Source organism: Hippopotamus amphibius, chromosome 1, assembly GCF_030028045.1.
Source record: "Hippopotamus amphibius kiboko isolate mHipAmp2 chromosome 1, mHipAmp2.hap2, whole genome shotgun sequence".
NCBI classification, from domain to species: domain Eukaryota; kingdom Metazoa; phylum Chordata; class Mammalia; order Artiodactyla; family Hippopotamidae; genus Hippopotamus; species Hippopotamus amphibius.
This window is the reverse complement of record NC_080186.1, coordinates 113,238,894-113,258,231: the sequence shown is the minus strand read 5'-3', so window position 1 is coordinate 113,258,231 and position 19,338 is coordinate 113,238,894. Positions and strand designations below refer to the sequence as shown.

At 35.7% G+C, this 19,338-nt stretch overlaps 1 protein-coding gene across 2 annotated transcripts in view; it reads right to left on the bottom strand.

Annotated features, from left to right (window-relative positions):
* The window catches only part of VPS45 (vacuolar protein sorting 45 homolog), a 66,689-nt gene extending 47,697 nt beyond the window's left edge, over nucleotides 1-18,992 (bottom strand). For both annotated transcript variants that reach the window (XM_057721898.1, XM_057721889.1), the window contains exons 1-10: nucleotides 18,762-18,992; nucleotides 17,992-18,126; nucleotides 15,446-15,506; nucleotides 11,506-11,585; nucleotides 10,367-10,435; nucleotides 10,108-10,245; nucleotides 9,563-9,673; nucleotides 7,076-7,210; nucleotides 6,260-6,373; nucleotides 5,684-5,851 (exon numbers count right to left, since the gene is read on the bottom strand). In XM_057721898.1, the coding sequence (XP_057577881.1) occupies nucleotides 5,684-5,851; nucleotides 6,260-6,373; nucleotides 7,076-7,210; nucleotides 9,563-9,673; nucleotides 10,108-10,245; nucleotides 10,367-10,435; nucleotides 11,506-11,585; nucleotides 15,446-15,506; nucleotides 17,992-18,126; nucleotides 18,762-18,854 (1,104 nt within the window). In that variant the 5' untranslated portion in view covers nucleotides 18,855-18,992. The remainder of the gene's footprint in view (nucleotides 1-5,683; nucleotides 5,852-6,259; nucleotides 6,374-7,075; nucleotides 7,211-9,562; nucleotides 9,674-10,107; nucleotides 10,246-10,366; nucleotides 10,436-11,505; nucleotides 11,586-15,445; nucleotides 15,507-17,991; nucleotides 18,127-18,761) is intronic.
* Between the last annotated feature and the right edge of the window lie 346 nt (nucleotides 18,993-19,338).

Below are 19,338 nucleotides of genomic sequence, written 5' to 3'. Positions count from 1 at the left end.
AGTCCCTGGCTTGAATCTTAGGTCTCCCTCGATGGGCGGCCTTCTGATTTGACAGTCCAGATCTGGTCCAAGACTGCTGAGTAGAGTACTTTGCTTACTTTTGACCCCTTAGGACCCAATTCACAGCTTAGTTCAGTGTTCCAGTTAGACTTATCTATTCCCTCATGAAAAGAAACCGGTAGGTACAAGCTGAATTCTTTCGTCTTTTTCAGCTATATAAGTCCTTGAAGAAGCAGGGCCTTTTTGTCTGCCTGGATCCCATGTTATCCTTTGACTTAATTTTGAACTACTTCATTTCCCTCATCAACTTGACTGACAGTGACATGACATGCATTATATTGAGATTCCAGGGTACTAACCAGAGAAGAGGAGAAAAAGAATCTAAGAGACTTTAATTACATAGGGAGTATGTGCTACATGGTGGTATTTATATGTTGGAAGTATGACTGAATTATATAATGAACTTTTTGGAATCTCTTTTCTTACTAAATTTCCCATAAACCTTGAGATAATCAAGAGAGAAAAGTATACTGTTACATAATAACAACGGCTGAGTAAAGAGTGAAACAGAAAACTACTGTCCACTTAAGAAGATGAGATTCAAAAATCTTCCACTGAATTCTAACATCAGTGTAGGCCCAATGAAGGAATAGGAAAAGAAATGCAAAAACACTGTCTTTGAAGGTCACGTTTCAAAAAGGAGCTAACATTCATTCAAAAGACATTAATTAAAAACAACTCTGATATTTAGAGATTCTTCCATTATTTTGGGCAGAATACTTTTATACTTTTCTGTTTTCTTCTACCAAAACTATGATAAAGTCAGCACAAGAAAAAACTTTTGTAATGACATACCTATATTTGAAATCATTGTACAAATTACAGTTGAAGTCTGCAACTAAAGACAGTCCCCATTTTTTTTTTGCTTTAATTTAAACTAGAGAACAGGATCTGTACCTTGATATCAACTATCACAGTAATGGAGTAAAACACTCAATGAATAAATAGCATTATAAGCCAACAGATTAGAACAGCAAGATGAGATTGGCAGAAGTCTTCAACATGCTGATATGACAAAAAAAATGAGTCTACTCTAACAGTTTGAGAGAACAGTGTTATGGAACTATAAAGAGCTTATCTAGGAAAAATGATAGAAAGTAGGCAGGACCCAATTCCACTAACTGGTAAATACATCTGAGTCAGTATTCTTTTACTTAATGACTAGTCAAATTTAGCTTTGTTATAGGTCTTCTGCTGGTCAACACTGTTTCTGAAACACTAGTTAAATGCTGATTTAGAGCGAAAAGGATCATTTTTACTCTTAGTTGGTAAAAGTAAAATTCTCAGCTCAATGTGTCCCAAACAAGTTTCTTAGGATTTTAATGAGAAGCAAAAAAGCCCTTCTAAAATCACGGAGAGTTCCAAGATCATGAGTGAATTAAAAAACATGTCCTGGATGCTATAAAGAAAAGAGAATGTACTATCAAATAATAATACTGAAAATAGTGATAGTTAATATTCATTGAATATTACAAGTACCAGGTACCATATTAAGTGCTTTACACGGATTAGCTCACTGCACCCTCACAAAAATCTTTGAGGTAAGTACTGATATTTCCCCGCATTTTACAGACAAAAAGACTAAGACTTGGAGTGGTTAAGAATCATTTTCAAACCCAAGCCATCAAAGATCCAAGCTCTTAGCCACTATTCTATACTGCTTCAAACAGAGCTCTTTATAATTTCTCTAACAAATATTTATTGTCCCTACTATGTGTTATTAATGGGATGATGTGAGATCTTTTACCTGAGGTCAGGAAAGACTAGATCCTCCTTCCAAATGAAAAACTGTGACATGACAACACAGGACGGAGAAATTGTTTACTTTCTGAAGATTTTTCTCTTTATGGTATGAAAAAAAAAACCTTCCTTACTAATCAAGTGAGTCTTTTCCAAGGCTATGGCATATGTTTCAATGATAGTACAGTGCAGTTTGGTTCTAGAGAAATTCCTCTGAATCAAATTTTTTGTTAGCCTGTAGGATAACTGGTTAGAAGTGGCAGCAATTTATAGGTTAATTTTTAGCAATATATGAGTTTTTTTTTTCTTACCACGATACAGTCACTCTTTAATAAAGCCAACCTCATCTCTACTCAAAAATCAATTCATTGCTTCATGACGTGTTATCATCTAAGGTCAAGCCAAGGAATGCTGTAACCCATCTAGGGGTCAAGCCCCTGGCATCTACTCATTATTAAACAAAAGTTCTCTTTCTTGACTATTTAAATCATGTTGCCAAAGAAATCCTTTATGGTGGGGGAGTCCAAATCAACTGCTCACTATAAAACCTTAATACCATGGGCAAGAAAATCTTCAAAAGATAATTTTTAAAAATATAAAGTAGATCACAAATGGAATTCATATTTTAAAGTATCTATTTTTCTTTTAAAATGAACAAAAAGTTAGATTTCAGGCAAGGAATTACAGTAGCCTTTTCTAACTGCTTTCCATATGGTGAGGTACAAATAAAGATACTAAAATTGGCTAGTGATTAAGTTTGGTTCTATTGTTTTAAAGGAAAAAAATAAAATGATAAAGAAACATAAGGAAATTTAAATTTAGTTACAGGATAATTTTTACGTCTATTAGACCCACAAGCCAAGTATAAACTGCTATTAGTACTGTTGTTTAAAGCAAGTTGGCCAAGTTAAATAGATTGTGACGTATCTTTACAAAGGGAGACTATTCAGTGATTTAATGGAATGAGTGTTTAGGTTCTGGTCTGGAACAGTTTCTGAGATACACAGTTAAGTGAAAAAACAAAATGCAGAACTGTGTGTAGAGTATGGTATCATCTAAATTTTAAAAAGAGAGAGAAGGAAATATACATACTCATACAGGCTTGCACACACAGAATAACTGTAAGGATGCAAGTGAAATGACTAACAGACTTGGTTTTCACTATGTATCTCTTTCATCAAGTACCTATATCATCTATTTAAGAATTAGAATTTATGATAAACCATAATGGAAAAGAATATAAAACAATGCATATACGTATATATAATTGAATTACTTTGCTGGATAGCAGAAATTAATGCAACATTGTAAATCAACTATACTTCAATAAAAACTTTGAAAAAAATATTAGAATTTAATACAACTAATAATAACAAAGTCAGCCTAAAAGTTCTTTGTGAACAGTTAAGAACAGAGACAAAATTAAAAGTGTTGACAGAAGTACTTTTCATAAATATAAAGCAAATAGCATCTTTATGATTTTCAAAATGATGGTATTTTCAGAGGAAATGTTTTCTTTTTGAAGATTTTTTTTGATGTGGACCACTTTTTTAAACTCTTTATTGAATTTGTTACAATACTGTTTCTGTTTTATGTTTGGCTTTTCAGCCTCCAGGCATGTGGGATCTTAGCTCCCCAAACAGGGGTGAAACCCACACCCCCTGCATTGGAAGGCGATGTCTTAACCACTGGACTGCCAGGGAAGTCCCTTCAGAGGAAATCTTGATAAACATTTTTAAGAATTAAAACCCAACAACTGTCAACATAAATCACAGTAAAGACCTGGCACAACCAGAGCAACCACAGGTGGGTGAATTTCTTTCTTCCAATTATACCATATCTTTAAAAAATTATGCTTAGAGGAAGGGAACCAACCTTTACAAAGTACCTATCACATGGGAAGCATTTTACAGCTCACTGAATCCTGATAACAGCCTGAAAGTTTGAAATCATTATCCCTGAGGCTTGGGCAAAATAAGTAATTTTCCCAGAGAAACTCTGATATGCAGAAACAGGATATAAGCCAGAAGAGTCTGGCTCCAAAGCCTGTGTTGTTTCCATTATATCATGCTGGCTTTATTTTATAAAGTAGAACTGCAGCAGGGAAAGAAAGAGACTAAGTTTTAGAATATAGAGTCCTATTAATATGGAAATGTGCTTCTTATAATAATTGGCTTAGAAACAGCTATTTCCCAAAGGATTATCATTCCCAAGTTATTTATTGTCAGTGATACCACATTTTGTCACTTCTCAGGAACTTTGGAATTATCTTTGATTTGTTCTGTCTTGTTATCCTTATATCCAATCTGTCACGAAATTGTTATTTTCTCCCTTTGAAATGTCTTTCATATTTGCCCTTCTGAACTTCTTTCCAATATCACTATGAGTCTTCTAGCCTCTCTGACTTTAATTTTCACCTCTAAAGCATCCTTACTAGATTAAATTTCCTAAAATACTGCTTTCATCATATCAACTTCTACATAAGACTTACACTGGATCTCTTTGCCTATCTCAGCAACTACAAATCCCTCTTACAAGCATCTTCCTCAACTACTTCCTATTTACCAATTCAATTTTATCTCCTCTTTTTCTTCCACACCCACTCGCAATGGGTCATGCCGTTTATTATTTTCTGCATACTTCTGAATCTTTGCTTTGCTGAAATCCTCCTCCAGATTCTATTCATTATTTATGGTCCATCTCAATAACACCTTCTCTAAGAAACTGTCCCTAATAACTTCAAATCTTATTATAGTCAGTACCACAATTTTGACTTAATTAAATATTAACTTGAAACACTGCCTAATTGTTACTCATGTTTTAGTTTTATCTCTTCAACTTATACTGTAAATTTCATGAGACTAGGGTCTGATTATGTCACTTTTCTTCTAAAATCCTCTGATAGCTCCCATCATTTTAAGATTAAAGCCCACCCTCCTTTCAATGGCTATAACCAGGCCTCAATCTGTTCTTCTGGCTGACCTAAGACCACTCCTCATCTTGTATCCAGCATTGGCTACACTGAATAAGTCTCTTCCCTTAATGTTTTTTTTTTTTTTTCACATTTCCATACCTGCATTCTCTCTGCTGAGAATTTCCTTCCTTTTCTCTGACTGGTACACTTCTACTTATTTACTTGTCCAGAACCAAACCTAATGTCATCTTCTCTAAGAAGCTCTAAGACTCATCCTTAGGGAAAACAGTTGTCCTTCCTCTGTATTTCCATATCCCTTTTTAATACATCTAGTATAGCACTTATTGCATGTATTTTAATTCTTGTATTTAAATTTCTTTCTCCACTACTAAAATATGAACTCATTGAGGAAAAGGATGGTATCTTATTCATCTTTGTACCTCTAGATCCTCATAGCACTATGCACATGGAGCAGGCATTCACATGGTTGTGGAATAAAAAGCAGATATTCAGTAATAAACACTTAGATAATGAATTTTAACATATTATATCTTTAAAATCTTCCTAACAACCCCGTGAGATAAATATCATTACTCTTAGCTAACAAATGAGGAAAATGGTTCACAGATTAAGCCAACAGCTCCAGGTCACAAAGCTAGTAGTGGCAAATCAAACACTGAAATTCAGATCTTCTGATTTTAGTCTAGCATTCTTTCCAGTTGACTAGGCTTTCCTCCTAATCACTCAGCTAATTGCCTGAACTCTTTGAGATTGCACATTTTTCTTCTTCTGGGCCTCTTACCATACATCTATCTTAAATAATACTAATTTGTGCTCTTGTCTCAACTCCTTGTTAGACTGTAAATTCCATGTTGGTTAAGAAGGATTACTTGCCTTTGTATCTCTTGCTCTGCCTGGCACAGTGCCTTACACATAGTAGGTGCTCATCAAATTTGACTGAATAGATACCTGGAGAGCACTAGAATGGTCATTTTGACAGGCCAGTTCTTGCTCAACCTCCGAAACCTCCAGCAGATTCCGCTCACTGACCAACCGAGACAGCTCTCCGACCACTGTCACGTGCTTTGATACAGTCCCAGACATCTTCTTGAACTGTGGGTAATTTTCAACAAAGGCCTGCCATGGGAAAAACATAAATTAGGGCTCTGTTATCTCTTGACTGAGGATAGGTATATATGAAGAGGGGGAAAAAAAAGGCAGGGATTATTCTTCTGCCTAGACTAAGGCATCTAAAACTTTCAATCACATAGCATTTTGTTATGCTAAAGAAGAGAAGAACTGGTATGTGTCAGTAGACTGAGTCTTTAAATAGTCCAACTATGACTGAAGAATGGAAAGAAGTACATGGCTTATTATGAAGTTTTCACTATATTGTTTCTTAAAAAGAATTATTACAGAAAATAACCTCGAACCAAACAAAAGGAATCAAGGCAGAAATCAGACCCAGAATATTCCAGAAATGTTGCTTACATGACTAGTTCCAAAGTCTTGCATGTTAGTCATCCATGTACATGTTCAATTTACCTTCATGTCTGCTATTGATTCTAGTTTTTGCTGTTCTTTTGGTTTCTTCTTCTGAAAGTCTTCCATGAGATTCTTTATGTTGCTACCAATCTCAGCAAAGTTCAGGTACATATTCTGTGAAAAAGGAAGTTGAAAACACAGTTCTATCAACTAGTCTGACTTCCAGACAATTTAAAAGAAGTGAAAAAGAACACTGAAAGCAGTTAGAATTGAAGGGCAAGAAAATTTCATTATAATTACCAAATCTGGATGCTGGCCAGGACACTGGTGGTGAATACCATTGCTATTATTGCAAAGGGCTATGGACAGGAGGGAAGTAAATAAACTGGGTTCTAATTTTAAAAGTACAAAACTAAGTATGTGATTAGTATGAAAAATATATTGTTAAAGGGTCAGAAAAAAGTCTTCTGCTTTCCTTTGAGATGCAGTTTATCTATAGCAGTGGTCCCCAACCTTTTTGGCAACAGGGACTGGTTTCATGGAAGACAATTTTTCCATGGACTGGGGTGGTGGGATGGGTGAGGGGATGGTTCAGGCAGTAATGCAAACGATGGGGAGCGATGAGGAGCGGCAGATGAAGCTTTGCTTGGTTGCCCTCCCGCCAGCCCGCTGCTCCCCTCCTGCTGGGCACCAGGTTCCTAACAGACAGTGGACCAGTACCCATCTGCTGCTGGGGGTTGGGGACCCCTGACCTACAGGATGCCTCTATCATCCTTCCACATGTAATCTCACACCTGCTCTCATTCTAACAAATCGATATTAATCTTCTTACAGAAAACAACTAAAAACAATTAAAAAGAATTTTAAACCACTTACGTTAGCATAGAATTCATCATTTTCAGCAGACAGGACCACTTCTCTCAAGTCTTTACTGATCCCCGGCACTCTGGAAAGATCAATCCGATTGTTGTTTATGCCCAGCAGTTCATGGACCATGGCCTGATATGTCCACTAAATAAAGAATTGTAACAAAAAAAAAATTGGTAACTGACAAAATATGGAAATAGTAAATGTTCAGGAAAACAAATAAAAACTGCTAACAGTCTTAGTTAACTAGTCTTTTTTACATGGAGGTTCTCTAGCTCAAATTTTATTAATATTTTGTGCTATACTAAGCATTAAGATTGTCATTTTAATTGGTTAAACATCCAAAAGTCAAAATACTTTTCGATTTCACACTTTTGGAAGAAGGGCAGCCAGATTAATATTCCTGATAGAAAGAAAATAAATTAGATCTATCATTAGCTCCAATTTTTGCCTGTGAATTAAGAGTATATTTTTGGCTTCACAGATAGGGCTATATTGGTACTGCAGTTACAAGCTGTACCATTTCCTGTATGCTGCTGTGGTTTTCTGCAGCATGAGAAGTGTGTTCTTGCAGATCTGAGTGGTGCTATATTTATCCTGGGAACACTAATATTATCAGAGAAAACCTTGTGAGTTGATCAAAACACGCATATTCAGAAGCTTGCCTCTGAATTCATTTTATTTTACATTTTTACTTAATACACATTTTGAAGAAGGATTGGTTTCTAGTCTTACAAAATGTGAACTTATTTGGTAAGACTGGAAAGGAGAAACCCCCAAATTTGCCTTCTCACCTTTTATGGAGAACAGGTTACTTTTAGTCATAGGCCCATTAGAGAAAACTAAGTATTTTCCAGCAAATTACCCTCTAAATCTAGAGTCTAAATGCTAGAAATATTTATATATGTATAAGTATATACATATGTAAGCAACCTAGATTTGTTAAAATGGCTTAAGAGGTTATAAAAGAGGGTGCTTTATTTTAAAATATTTGCCAAATGAGTCCTTGAAAAAGTAAGTTTCATTAGAGCATTTAAAATAAGTACAGCAAAACGTTTTATGCTTCCACACTCAGCATCCTGTGCATGTTTTTGCCATTAGCACATACTTCATAATTAAAATGATCTGTTTACTCTCCCCTCATTGGATCATGAACTCTTTGAGAGCAGAGACTGTGTCTTTTAACCTTTTGTCTCCAGTACTAATACAGTACCTGGCACATAACAGGTCCTCAGTGAAATTTGTTGAATGAATGATTGCTCTTCTTTGGGAAACAGAATTATAAGCAATTATTTTTCTTTCTACTTTTTTTATATTGTCAAAATTTCTTTATTTTATTACTAAAATGTATACAAAATATATAATATATGTAGTATGTAATATATAAAATATATGAAGTTATATTGCTTTGAATATTAGGAACATAAGGCAATCATATCACAGAGAAGTTGCAATCCAGAGCCACAGATTTCCCCTAGCGTTAACATTATTATAAGCTGGGATGGAAGTGAAATATGGACTGTGCCTTTTCCTACAAATTTAAAGTCACTATTAGCAAAGTATCTACAAAGTGTAAGACACTGTGCTTGTATTCGCAGAAGAATAAACATTAGTCAGACACAGTCTGCCTTGAAGGAATGTATAACCTAGGAGACTGTGAAAACAATCAAAGGTACAACATAGAAAGTGTAGCATGAGATGTAAGAGAGACAAAGCTCTACAATAATTTTAAGGGGAAAAAAACTTATCTGACAAAGCAAAGAAAGCTTCAAAGGAGATGTTTCAAGTGGTTTTAAAGGATAAGAATTTTGAGAGGTGAAGATGGGAAGAGAATGTATTCCAAACATTCCAGAGTTGAGACAGAAGTCACAACATGAATAAAATGAAGGCAGGAAATCATGAGGCATATCTACACAATAGTGAGCTGTAAGTTTTTTATAAGGTTGAGCCCACTCTGTGAAGGTTCATGGATGCCAAGTTCAGGAATCTGTAAATTAATCCATTAGGCAAACAGAAAACAATTAAGGTTTTTAAGTCACAAGTAATAGGATCAGAACTGTGCTTTAGTAAAAGTAATTTAACAACATGGTGTCTGTGAGATACATTAGAGTGGAAAGAAACTAAAAGTGGGGAATCAGGTAGATGACTATTTCAGGATTCCTAGAAGAGATTAGTTACACACCAAGGTAATGGCAATATGAATGGAAAAAAACAGACAGACACTGGAAAAGTAGAATCTATCAAACCCAGAAGTTGCCTTAATTAGGGATGATGACAGAAAGGGACAGGAAGAATGAATGAGGCAGAAGAAAGAGCTGAAGATGACTGTGATTGGAAGAACACTGATACCAGAATACTAGGAAATACAAGGCAAAAACAAGAATAGCGGAAAATAAGGAGGCAAATACATGGACTATGTTGTTTATTTCCACATCTGCATTTTGATGACTGCCACTTGAAATCATCCTTCCATTATGCTAACAAAGGGCTCTGCACCTGGTTTAGCAATGGGGTGATGGCATCATCGCAGCGATCTAAAATAAGCAGCAATGGAGGAACCTCAGTCCGACGGAATTCAAACAGTTCATATTCTTTAGTTATCACTTGCTGTGGGTAAGACAGAAAGACGGTTTGGTCAACCAATTAGTAGCAGATAGAGATGCTATAAATAGAAAATTAATACATAAAAACCACATTTAACAATAGTTTTTTGCTCTTGCATAGGCCTTCCATAAAAGGATTCAAAAGCTTGACAAAGTTTAGTAGCATTCTGTTTAATGGGTTAGGATTTGAAACTATTTTACAAATGGTTCAACTGGATCAAAAGTTAAGTAGCTTGCAAATGTTTCTTGGGTTAAACCTAAGAATCTTAGCTCTAATTTGTTGCTTTTGGTCTTGGATTACAAACACCTACCTCTTTGCCAGTAAAACCTAACACATCATCTCCTTGGTTTTAGATAAAATATTTCTTTAGTTTCTGAAATACGATAAGGAAATGAATGGTCTTGATGTTTCGGAACTGGGGATAGAGACTGCCATACCTTAACACATTCTGCAAGTCTCTTTGCTGCCTCTGATGAAAGCTGATAACGAATCATGGGACATTTCTTCAGAGATAAGAGGAGAGCTGTCAGTCCTTGAGTTGTTCTGGATAGCTGGACTGGATCCCAATTTCTACCCTTTTTTGTAAAAAACATATGTTCAGAGAAAATATTTGAATTTTTTCGTAAGTGTCCAACTACTTACTGAATTAACTCCCACCTGATAAATAAACTTAAAAAAAATCATTTTTTTCCATACCTGGCAGCAACCCAAAATATTGAGAGAAAACAAATGTGGATTCACAGCAATGTAATCACCATAAAATTCCTGCAAACAAAGCACCAAGATCAGTCAGTCATTCCATAAACTCCTAATTGTACTATGCAGTAGTATTTTTTATATGTGATATAATACTATGTGATACAATCAAATTTGAGGAAATGCAGGTGTAAAAGAGAAAAACTGATTAATTAACAATTGAGTAGCAACAGTCAATGTGAGGGAATTAAGATAATTACAAAATAGTAGCAATAATAATAAATCTTAAAAAAAAACACCAAAAAACAAAAGTTGCCTAAGTATACATACCATACTTAAGGAGACTTATTAATTAGTAAAAATAAAACACTGCTAAAGATATACAATGTTACCCTCAGTTAGATGAATGAGAACTTCACTGTCCAGTGTATTCTCACGAGGGAGAATATGATTTAAAATAGGTCATTCTTTTTTTATTCATTTATCACCTAGCACATCCTCCTAAAAATCTAAAATTTGTTTATTTGCTTCCCTGAGGACAATATTCTTCACTTAGGTGATAAATGTATTAAAAAATTTGTGATAAATGTATTCGAGAGCACTAAAGGGTTTAAGAAAAAGGTAACATAAAATGTTCTAAGCTGATGTATTACAGAGCATGCAGAATAAATATTTAGGAGTTTCCAAGTTTTAACCTAATGACAAATCTGCTTATTACTTCCCGAAGCAAGGTAATCACAAACAGAACTTTAACAAACCTCATTCACATCCTTTACTTCCTATTCTCTCCCAATAAACTATAACTATAAACTATAACTGTGTAGATGAACATTCTTATAGTATAGCTCATAAAACTATCATAAGATGTATCTGGCTCTGTCCCCAACCCTGTGAAACCTTCCCTACCAATTCAGTACCATTACAATCTCCTTGTTCCCACAGACTCTTTTAATTCTATTCCTATCCAATTTGATACCTCTTCCAAACTTTCTAAAAATGAGTATAGTCTGGTGCAATCACATTTATTTGTGTCTGATCAATAGCCTCCTTTCTTATGAGATAGCACCTTCCTTATTTTTAGACTCAAATCTTTAGAAAGGGCCAATATAAGAGATGTGTTAGAGGACCAATATGTTTACCTGAACCTCAGCCACCACTTCCTGTTCATCAGCTTCAGCTAATGACTTCACATCACTCTTGCTGATCACATTACTGAAATCTGAAACAGACATATAAGTTGTGGTGGACTCAGAGGAGATTGTCTGTGCTGCAATTAGACATAAATGGGCCTGAGAGTTAAAGTGTAATGAATAAGTGAAGTTTAGTATACATTGTGGTATACGTCAAAGTTGAATACCTTCACATTGGAATGAATAGCACAAATATGTTTAAATCCATAAATTCATAATACTAAAAAGAAGGGAACCACCATTGTAGGCACTGGAGGATGCTAGGGAACCAAATCATTATATTGAAAATAGCAAATACTGGGAAAAAAGTAAGCTTTTACCCCTTTGTAGGCAAACTGTACCACCAGATAACCAAATAGTAGATGACGGAAAACTCCTCTGGATAGAAATTTTCCAGCTAAAAAGCAAAGAAGGAACGATAATGACAATTATAACACCATCATTTTTTTCAACCCCTAATGAATCATGGATGGAACTAGGCATTGAGCATTAACCTCTGCTAGTATCACAGTAAGAGACAATCAACGGAAGCACACAACACCACCCATGAAACAGTCCTGTCAAAAAGAAATCAAATCTGAATTTAATTAAGCCTCTGTATCCAAGTACCAATTTACAGGAACTAGAGGACAGAGGGACATTTTAAATTGCAAAGAACATGTTAAACCATCCCATGCGGATGCAATCAGCAAGATCCAGGCTGTTGGAAACTTTAACAGAACAATGAAGTTTCTTCAATAAATAGATTGCATGGGGGTAGGGGTAGAGAGAGGACCTATAGAAGATTAAAGAAACTTAAACAACATAACAACCAATAGCAATGTGTGGACCTTACCATGATCCTGATTCAAACAAACAGTGGGGGGAAAGGCATAAAAGAATTTGAATGAATATTTGAATAAACAGGAATTATTTTTCATTATTTGGATGCAATAATGGTATTTTTAAAAATCAGCCCTTATTGTTTAGAGATGCACATGGAAATATTTATGGATGAAATCATATTACATCTTAGATTTTCTTTAATATAATATTGATGGGGGAGTAGATAGCATTATAACTAAAACAAAATTGGCCATGGTACAGTAATTATAGACACTGGGTGATGGGTACATTGGGATTTATTAGACTATTCTGTCTACTTTTGTACATATTTGAAAACTTCCATAATAAAAAGTTTTTTTTTAAATAAAGGAAGGGAGGAGCCTCTTATACAAGATGATTAGTAGACATAAGACTATACAAAAATAAAATTATTAAAAAATTACATGAGCAGAAGGCCAGTTTAGTGCTAATTAATATAAATTGTGCTGCAAGTCTGTAAAGAATAAAATCACTATATATAAATTCATTTTGGTTTATTTCAACCAAATAAAACTGTGAAATTGATTGTTCCACCTAAGACACCTCAACAATCTATTTTTCCCAGGCTTCAGTGCTAACTACTTTAAAATATATAGTTTTTTTCTTTGACTTCATAGATTTACAGCCCAAATCAATCTTTAGAAGCAGAAGAGTAAATATTAGACTTACTATTTGCTATTAATCTCAACCACTGCATCAAATAGCACTTTTCAGAGGAAAAGGGAGTCTTTCATCTCATGACTTATTCGATTTTTAGGTAAGAGATTTGTTTCAACAAAACAGTGATTCTGTTAGATGTCCACATAAATTTGGCAGCATGGGGAATCAATCTCTCTCTATAAATGTGTGTGTGTGTGTGTTTGTGACTGAATACAAAAGTTTTTATACTTTGTTATCCTAAGTACCTTGTTTATAATCAGACTTAAAAAAATACTGGAATGACTACACACATATCAGAATGGCTAAAATGAAAAATAGGGACAACACTAAATGCTTGTGAGGATACAAAGAAATTAGATCACCTGCACACTGCTAATGGAAATGTAAAATTGCATAGTCATGCCAGAAAACATTTAGCAGTTTCTTAAAACACTAAACATGCAACTACATATGACCCAGCAATTGCTACCTAGGTATTATTTATTACAGAGAAATGAAGACTTATGTTCACACAAAAACTTGTACACAAATATTTATAACAACTTTATTTGTATTAGCCCAAACCAGAAACAACTCGGATGTCCTTCAACAGGTGAATAGTTAAACAAATTGTGGTAAATCCATACTACGGAATATTAGTCAGTAATTAAAAAAAAAAATGAAGTATTGATACACACAACAACCTGGATAAATCTCTAGAGAATTATGTTGAATGAAAAAAAGCCAATCCCAGGGCTTCCTAGGTGGCACAGTGGTTGAGAATCTGCCTGTCAATGCAGGGGACACGGGTTCGATCCCTGCTCCAGGAAGATCCCACATGCCGCAGAGCAACTAAGCCCGTGCGCCACAACTACTGAGCCTGCGCTTTAGAGCCTGTGAGCCACAACTATTGAGCCCGTGTGCTGCAACTACTGAAGCCCATGCACCTAGAGCCCGTGCTCCGCAATGAGAGAAGCCACGGCAATGAGGAGCCCGTGCACCACAACAAACAAGTAGCCCCCACTCACCGCAACTAAAAAGAAAGTCCGCACACAGCAAAAAAGACCCAACACAGCCAATTAAAAAAAAAAAATAATAAAGCCAATCCCAAAAGGTTATATACTGTATGAGTCCATTTATATAACATTCTTGAAATGACAAAATTATAGAAATGGAAAACAGATTAGTGGTTGCCAGGGGTTACTGAGGAGGCTAGGATGGGAAGGAAGTAGATAAAAGGCAATATGAGGGATTCTAGGAAGATGGAAATGTTTTGCATCCTGACTCTATCAATGTCAATATGGTATGATGTGATATTATACTATAGTTATGCAAGATGTTCCATTAGGGGAAACTGGGTAAACAGTATATGGGATCTACGTATCAATATTATTTCTTACAACTGTATGTGAATCTATAATTATCTCAAAAGAAAAAGTTTAATTGAAAAAGAAAACCTGGGATTATTACCCCAAAATAAAACAATAATAAAAACAAAAGTAGGATGACAGAAACAAATAAAATTGCCTATTTTTACCTCCTGGGATTGTTTTAAGGGCTGAATAAAATACATGAGAGAGTTCTTATAAAATGCAGTATCTTATCACAAATGTTAATTTTTGGTACCATTATTAAATTGTAATATGTGGTGAAGAAAGTATGTATGTCTTAGACTATGGTCTAAACCCTAAAACTCCAAAGCCTTCAGGTAAACTATACTAATTCTTTAAAGATCACTAATGACATCTAGAGGAGGACAGATGTAACTTCCAAAGCAGAATGTATTACATTAAAAAAATCCATATAAACTGCACAGTAACCAAAAACCTAGTTTATTTCCAGGCCTCCACCCCCTTTCCCCTCTCCAAAAATTATGCAAATAGGAGATATCTACCTGATGACTTGTACTTTCAAGTATTACATAAAGTTGCAGAAAGAAATAGAATGTTTTCATCTGGTATGTAAGGTAAACCTCTGTTTTTTCAACATCTCAAGTATATCCTCCCTCCAAATAAATAAATCAGCTTCTATGCTTCAGTTCATAAAAGTGTAAAACAGGAATAAGTATACATACTTTTTTGGCAAAGGTGGAATGTGAAAGTTGACTACTTACAACATTTGACTTATAAAGAAACTTGAAAGGCAAAGTAAAACTTCAAAAAAAAACTTTTTTTAACCTAAGCAGTCAAGGATGAGTGGAAATCACATTTAGCTCTCAGAAACAGAATGTTGGTCCAACACTTTTAATACTTTGAAAGGACAAAAAACCCCGCCAGACTCTCATAGTGATGGATTCACTTAACTTACTGATGAATATGAAGTACCCAATAGAACATATTAGCTAGGATTTAGTTATATGATTGAACAGGTGAAATAACATACTTACAAATAAAATATATACTGTATTTGGGTCTTCGGAGCTCCTGAATCAGATAATCCACATTCTCCTAGAAAAGAATAAACAAACAAAACATGAGGAGAATTGCTTAAGTTAAAAAGTAATAACTATGTATAATCCATTGATTTATTTAAGTATTTACTGAGAGTCTACTGTGTGCTGAGGTCTAGATTAAGTGTATGTATGTTAGGAGGGGTGAGGGCTGGTGATAAAAAAGAGACACATTAAATATAATGATCAGTAATCATATGTAATGTTAACTAGCTGCACTACCTTGGCCAAATTAAGATTAAAAAATAAAAGGACCCAGATGTTAAAACACAACATAAAATAGATAATAATTCTGCAAATTTGCCTCAAGCTGTTTGTCTATAAATTGTATTCATCTGGTCAAAATTCCTACATAGAACATCAAAATGTGTCCAGTCCTTTAAAACCCAACATTTAAGAGAAAATATAGTTAATTATATTCATTTGGGCTTTTAACTTATTGGGACCAAAGGCTGCAGAACTGCAATATTTGTGAAGTATTTGCAAACAGTAGGCTAAGACCTTTTGTATAATTACATTATTTAAAAATAAAACATGACATTTAGAACTAAAAAACAGTTGATTTTCAAATGGTCAAAACATAAGAATTCCAATTACATATGATCATAATGCAGGTTTTATTTACTTTTGATACTATAACATATGGTTAAATTTCAGTATAAAGTAGATCCCCAATTTATACATGATACAAAACATCAGTTTTTAAAAATTATTTATTTGGTTGTGCCAGGTCTTAGTTATGGCTTTTGGGCTCCTTATTTGTGGCATGTGAACTCTTAGCTGTGATATGCATATGGGATATAGTTCCCTGACCAGGGATTGAACCCAGGTCCTCGGCACTGGGAGCTCGCAGTCTTAACCACTGTGCCACCAGGGAAGTCCCAAAATATCATTTCTGGATGTTAAAAAACTATACATTTCCTTACAGAATTAAAAGTAATGTAAGCAATACATATTGCTTGTTAAATGGGAAAAAAGACTTTAAAAATTGTCATTTAAATTTAAAAAACACATTAAAAATTAACTTTATAATATAATCTTAAGGAAAAATTGTTTTTAACAACACATTTTGAGTTTGGGAGAATATATACATATGGTTGTGAAAGAGCTTCTCTAATAAAAAATGTTAGGAAATGATGGACTAGATTATCTCTAAGATCCCTCTCAGAACCAAAATGTCATGACTAATATGAAACAACTGGAAGCTATTGGAACAAAGAATTAATTGATGTTAATTAATTCAGGAACTATTTATTGAGTATCCATTATGTGGCAGGCATTGGAGACATAACAGTGTGAAAATATGGACATCATCTCTGCTCACCTAGTGCTTACCGCTGGTAGGTGAGACATATTAATTAAACACACAAACTATATGAGACTTCAACCCTGACAAGTAACAGGGAGGGGAAGATGGTGCTGTAAGTGTTTATAAGAGCGGGGTTTGAGCTGGTCAGTAAGGCCAGGAAAGATTTGCTTGAGGGAGTGAAAACGTTCCAGGCAAAGAGAAGAACCTGTGCAAAGGTACTGTGGCATGATGGAATATAGTGGACTGAAAGATTAGTGTGACTTAGAGCAAAAGGGGAAATGGGTTTGAAATGAGGCCATAGAAATAGTAGGAACTAGGCCATACAGGTCTTTGCAGGCCACACTTAAGGAGTTTTGTCTTTATCATAAAAGCAATGAGAAATCATTCAAGGATTTCCAGCATGGTGACATGGTCAGATTTGTATCTTGGAAAGTACATAATGTACAAGCACTGGAGTTAAGAACATGAATATAAAACAAGAGAACATACAAAGTAAGGTCGAAATAGTAAAGCATTTTTAAAGGCGGACTCAAGTTATGTTTAGAAGATGATGGATGAAACCTGACAGAAGGCTAAAGAACTTTTAATTAGAAGAGAAGAAACCAAATAGAGAAAAGAACAAACAGAGGACAGGAATGAGCATGTAGAGAGATCATAAAAAGACCTATTTGGCTGCAGTGGAGGAGCAGAGGTAGGACATAGGAGGTTGAATACACAAGGGCAGACCAGACCGGCTAAAGGAGGGCTCTGAGGGCTACTAAATATAAATTGAATCATGGAAATAAAATTGAGCCATTAAAGGTTCCTGAGCATAGATGTGAATAAAATGATAAAGACTCAAAACACTGATGGAAGTATGTAAGATTAAATGGCAGTGGTGTTCAGTGTGATAGGTATGGAGGTTAATCCAGGAATAAAGTGATGTGGGTCTCTGTTAGGGTAGTTAGTGGCTTTGGAAGTTGCTGAGAACCTAAAAGACATCTTGAAGGAAAAACTGGCTGTAAGGAGTGAACTGAGATGAGGAAAGGAGGAGAGTCATGGTTATAACTCTGATAAACCAGGATAATTATGATGCCACAAATGATGATAATATAAATTTATTTTGCCTTCATAATACTTCCAGATCATAGTGTGCTGTAATTGCCTAGGCAGATGGCAGCTGTTTAGGTAGTACCTTCGTAGGTCGAAGAAAACAAATTGCTTTCAAGTGTTTCATGATCTCTCGATTTTGAGAATCAATGCGTTCAAAAAGGTACACTTCCTTCTGGAGAATTTCCGATTGTGTGTATACCATACTCACTATGCCGGTCTGTAAAGAAAAAGAATTAAATATTATGCTAGTCCAGAATAATAAAAACAAGCAGCAATACCTGAGACTTAAAAATTTTTTTTTCATTAATACTACTTAGTTGGATAACTTAAATATTAACATATGTAATAACATTTACTGAGCGTCTAAAATAATAAGTAATGTAACAAAATGAAATGCTCTCTCTGCACACGGAAAACCCATACATTTCCAAGTAAAAACTTTCCCATCACTTTAAAGAGGTTTTTTTTTTTTTAAATTTCGTGACAAATAACCTGTCATCTCAGTTTGAGCCCTAACGGCTTTACTTTAAAAACACAACGCTGAGTGGAAATAACAGGACCATCCCAAAGTTTTCCAAATGCCCTTGCCTTATGTATTATTTCTGGCAGAGGCATTCAGAAAAGGATTTCTGATTTCAACAAATTGTTCTGGGTACAAGAAGAATGTCTGACAGTGATTATAGCCATTCAGACTGAAAACCTTCTAGGCATGCTATACAACCTTTCAGTTCCATACTGAACTGATCCTCACTTATAAATCTTTAATTAAATACTAAATCCTGCAGTGCAATAGGACCAGCTATCGCAAGGGAGGAGGGTTCCCTCACAGACACTAAGCAAAAGCAAACTCACCGTCTCTTTATCCATGAGAAGTACTTTCATGCCCGGTCCGCTGTCCTCTATCATTTTGGAAATGTACTGCTTCACAGCAAAAACCACGTTCATGGTGGCGAATTGACAGGTTAGCCCTACAGCTCTTCCCGCCCCCCGTTTTTCTTGCTAAATTAAACCCCGGCCTCTTGGCCGGATCTCAGCAGCTTCCTCCCCGCCCGCCCTTGGCTTCCGGAAGTCCGGGCAGCGGTAGTCCTGGGAGTTGTAGTTCCGCTACGCGGTCCGGGGACTCCAGCTTCCCGGCTGCATGGGCGAATTCGGCTGAGACACCCCGGGCCGCCACGCGCGGACGTGACTCGCCACCCACCTGCAGCCCGGAGGTGTTTGAGGCCGGGACGCTCAGACCTCTCCCGGCTCCTGGCCCGGGGTGCGGGCTGCGGCCTGACGCTCCTCCTGCGGGCTCGGGGAGAGGGTGGCGCCTCGCGGTGTGGAGGAACTTGGCAAAAGGCTGGCTCGGAGGCAATAACAGCAGAGCTTGGCCGTGGTCACCGTTTGCCATGAACGCTTTCTTGGGTGGCCGTGAAGGATGGAGGGAAGG